The sequence below is a fragment of the Ictalurus furcatus genome, chromosome 20, assembly GCF_023375685.1.
Source record: "Ictalurus furcatus strain D&B chromosome 20, Billie_1.0, whole genome shotgun sequence".
NCBI classification, from domain to species: domain Eukaryota; kingdom Metazoa; phylum Chordata; class Actinopteri; order Siluriformes; family Ictaluridae; genus Ictalurus; species Ictalurus furcatus.
The window spans coordinates 11,413,277-11,417,532 of NC_071274.1; the positions used below are offsets into that span (position 1 = coordinate 11,413,277).

At 37.4% G+C, this 4,256-nt stretch overlaps 1 protein-coding gene across 1 annotated transcript; it reads right to left on the minus strand.

The window, feature by feature from the left end:
- Window positions 1-2,309: 2,309 nt before the first annotated feature.
- Window positions 2,310-3,598, minus strand: LOC128624473 (C-C motif chemokine 20-like). Its single transcript, XM_053652156.1, has 4 exons — window positions 3,488-3,598; window positions 3,132-3,231; window positions 2,941-3,018; window positions 2,310-2,838 (listed from the first exon to the last, which is right to left on the minus strand). Exons 1-4 carry the CDS (start codon window positions 3,567-3,569, stop codon window positions 2,784-2,786), a joined length of 315 nt encoding a protein of 104 aa, XP_053508131.1. The 5' UTR covers window positions 3,570-3,598; the 3' UTR covers window positions 2,310-2,783.
- Between the last annotated feature and the right edge of the window lie 658 nt (window positions 3,599-4,256).

Consider the following 4,256-nt stretch of genomic DNA (forward strand, 5'->3'; position numbering starts at 1 on the left):
GATCCCGACCCTTTCTGCGCTCTGGACCTGCCTGATCCATCCGGATGCCCTACCACTGGATGGAGCTCCCATCAACTGGAGGCTGCAGCCTGGAGATTGCTTGAAGTACCATGAAATGGTTTTGGACCTCAATTCCACATGGACATTCTCACGGTGGTTGCTGGGACTATGGTTTCTACTATGGCCTTGGGACTGCAATTACCACATGCAGTTTTGCACTCAGGTCTCCTTTGGTGAACAGTGGACTAGTTCAGCAAAGACTTCATGTAAAAACCATAATGAACTTTCTTTTACTTTCACACTATCCGTTGTTACCCAGATGAGGATGGGTTCCCTTCTGAGTCTGGTTCCGCTCAATGTTTCTCCTTCATATCATCCTAGGGAGATTTTCCTTGCCACCGTCGCCACTGGCTTTCTCAGTAGGGATAAATTAACACACTTAAAATTAGGGCTGCAACTAACGATTATTTTCGTAATCGATTAGTTGGCCGATTATTTTTTCGATTGATCGATTAATCAGATGGGGGGCGGGGCAAACTTTCAGTACTTTTTTGTTGTTGTTTATTTAACATAAAATCCATAAACTGAGTGTTACAAATATAAATTCAGACTAAAACTTTACACATCTGTTTATCCAAAACAGAAAAGAACCCAACACACACACACATGAATATTTATTATTAATTTAGGACTGTAGTTTAATTCAGTGCTTTTTTGAATGTATATATATTATATATAATTTATTTAATAGTATTTATGCATTATTTTTTATGGATGCACAAAAAGCACAGAATTAAACCACAGTCCTAAATTAATAATAAAAACTCCCTTTCACTGCACCTTGTGGTTTCTGTTACTCACTGCCTTTAGACATGTTGTTTTACTTATGTTTACTTTTGATCATAATGTTTTAATTAGACATTACAGATCTTACTCGCGCTGCACACTGTATCACTGCGTCTACACTACACGTGATCAGTAACGCGGCCTCGTTACTAACACATCAGTTCCGTTATAATAAACGACAGAATTTACACTGCAAGCGCGCAAATACAACATATAATGACAATAAACTTAAATTGAATTAAACCTTTTAAGCAACTTGCGACCGCATCACTGTCATGCTCGTGCTAAACAAACTCCGCTTTATAAAGTTTGATCTTCTCTGCTGTGTTTAATATAAAAGGACTTGGAGGTCGCACACTTTCTTCCTCAGTCGCGTGACGATTTCGCTTCCGTCTGATGGTGACTGAGGTCATGTTGGGAATAAAAGGTAACACTGACAGAAATAGTAAATTGAAGGAAGTCAGTGTCGGGGACTGGGTATTAGGCTAAAGCTAGCGGCATCGCATTACGTCCATGTGGCGTCATGCACTGTCGACTAGGAAGCGAATTATACTTCCAGTTAGTAAAAAACCGCTAGTGTTCTATTTGAGATGATATTACCTTTCTAAAATCCACACACTAGACGGTAGTGCAGAGTGCACAGTGTAAGTGTACAGTACTTAATTTGGGAGACAACTTTAGCATTTACTCTCCGAAGCGTGTTTTCGGAAGAGAAGTAACGTAATGAGTAAATCTCCCCCTTACCGCACACAGACCAACTAATCGATTTTATCGATTAGTTGTTGCAGCTCTACTTAAAATCTGTATCCTGTGTTTATATGTTTCTGTAAAGCTGCTTTAAGACAATATCCATTGTAAAAAGCGCTACACAAATAAAATTGAATTTAATTTAACTTCTTTTGTGCCCAAACTTGAGGCTTATGTGTATTGTGTCATCCTTTTTCTTTGCCTTGTTGCAGTCAAGCTGATTACAGAGAAGACAAGGGGTGTGTGTGTGTGTGTGTGTGTGTGTGTGTGTATGTGTGTGTGTGTGTGTGTTGTGTGCGTGTGTGTTTGGACAAGAATGCAAGTCGCTCTCTGATTAATGGCTCATCTTTTTGCTGTACTCATTAAACAGGTCTGTAGATTTTCAGCATTCTAGCCATTCCTCTGCTCTTATATCTTTGCAGTTTTGCTTCCTGCTGTACAGGTGTGGGAAATTCCCACCTGGACATTTAGAGGTGATAAATAAAACCACCTTTGGTTTACTGTGTACAGATCTCAGGATAGACACCTGCTTAATGAGTTGTGTATGTAATAAATATGTTTATATAAATTACATTAATAAATAGATGCCTTTTCATATATATATATATATATATATATATATATATATATATATATATATATATATATATATATATATATATATAATGACATTTGGCAGACACCCTTAACCAGAGCAACTCTCACTTATACAACTGAGCAGTTGAGAGTTAAGGGCCTTGCTCAAGTAGCAGCTTGGCAGTGCTGGGATTTGAACCTTTTTTCCAATCAGTTGTCCAATGTCTTAACCACTGAGCTACCACTGCCCTGTTATTATTCTGATCTATAAAGTATTTAAAAATTTCCAAATGCACATGTTCTCTTTTCTGTGACAAAAGAGGAAGCCATTTTAGTGGCCTGTAAAGGTCAGACGGATCATGTTAAGCAATTGATGGTGCATTCACAACAATTTAATTAATATTTATAATGATGTGTAGGCATATATAGGTGTATGTTAGGAGGCTATTTCATGTTTTTTTAACGATGGGAAAAATCGGTGTTTATACGAATAGCACTTCCTCATTGACTATGCTTTCAGAACACAGAAATCAGTTTAACAAACACAAACTAATGAAAAAATAATAAATTAGATTTTATGTACTGAATCTTCAATGTACTGATCTTAATAAATCTTAATTCAATATCAGCTTCTCTTTCTTCTGCTTCTTCAGGGCCCACACTCTTTTCCTAGAGATGAAAGAAAACAATTTCAGTTGACTAAACAATTACTTTTATTTACCTAAAATCTTTCAAGAAATGGGCATATTGCTTAAATATGCTTATGCTTACGTTAGTTTCTGGATGCTGTCTGTCACCCAGGGTTGAGTTGGATCAGCACACATTTTTCTGCCTCCATATGTGTGGAAACTAACAAGCGGGATAAAAACAAATGATTTTAATATGATTATTCAATGAAGTGCATGACAGAAGAGGAAAGAGATGAAAGAAGAAAATGCATGTGTATGTATACAGAAACTCACATAATAGCATTGATGTTGCAGATTGCATGGATGGTCTGGATTGAATATCCCCTGATTAAATGAACAGGGAGCTGTCCTTTAGAATATCGCCTGCAACATGCTAAACAATTAATAAGAAATAAGTATATTAGCATGTATGATTTTAGTTTCTTAAAGCAAACTACTTTTTTTTCTGCTCATCCTCAGTACCTTTACACAGTACAGAACACATTGAAATGTAGTAAATTTAAGGCATTCATTCATGAAGTAAAAGAAACAAAAAAAAGATACCACATGCCAAGAGCAGTTCACGTGTGCAGAGATTTGTCTTTCTAGTTGCATACTGATAACAAAGAAACAGAAAGTGAAAATCTTACCCCAAGCAGCAGTGTCTTGACAGAACAAACTGACTGTCAGAAGCAGCAGAAACATGACAGCTGCACCACTAATCTGGGCCATTGTGTCTGAGTTACTTTCCAGGTGGTTTGTGTCCCTTTGTCTGAGAGCAGAAGCTTTATACCTCTCATGATGGAAAATCCTCACCTGACGAGACCAGTGGGTTTTCCAATTCCACACGTGCTTGAATTGGACTTTCTCGGTCAATGCAATGAGGAAGAGGTTTACATAAAAAGGAATTTGGGGAACTACTGAGGTCATGCTGTACTATTATATCTGACATTCATTGTAGTGTGTGCCACAGTGATGAAATAACATTTAGATATTTTTAAAGCATAATTGATTTCAACTGCAGCTGATGATGACTCTTAATTATTTAATCACTAGTTGCTTACATATATATATATATATATATATATATATATATATATATATATATATATATATATATATATATATATATATATAAGTATCTCACAGAATATCAGTATCTCACCGCAGGGCAGTATTCCAGCATGATAACGACCCCAAACACACCTCCAAGATGACCACTGCCTTGCTAAAGAATCTGAGGGTGAAGGTGATGGACTGGCCAAGCATGTCACCAGACCTAAACCCTATTGAGCATCTGTGGGGCATTCTCAAACGGAAGGTGGAGGAGCACAAGGTCTCTAACATCCACCAGCTCTGTGATGTCGTCATGGAGGAGTGGAAGAGGACTCCACTGGCACCCTGTGAAGCTCTGGTGAA

Bases quoted from the DNA above. Each gene is read 5' to 3' on its own strand.
- LOC128624473 (XM_053652156.1), bottom strand. From the start codon at position 3,569: ATGGCCCAGATTAGTGGTGCAGCTGTCATGTTTCTGCTGCTTCTGACA. The intron at 3,232-3,487 runs GTAAGATTTTCA...TTAATTGTTTAG, and splicing joins TCAAGACACTGCTGCTTGGG to CATGTTGCAGGCGATATTCT. The intron at 3,019-3,131 runs GTGAGTTTCTGT...CCCGCTTGTTAG, and splicing joins TGCAACATCAATGCTATTAT to TTTCCACACATATGGAGGCA.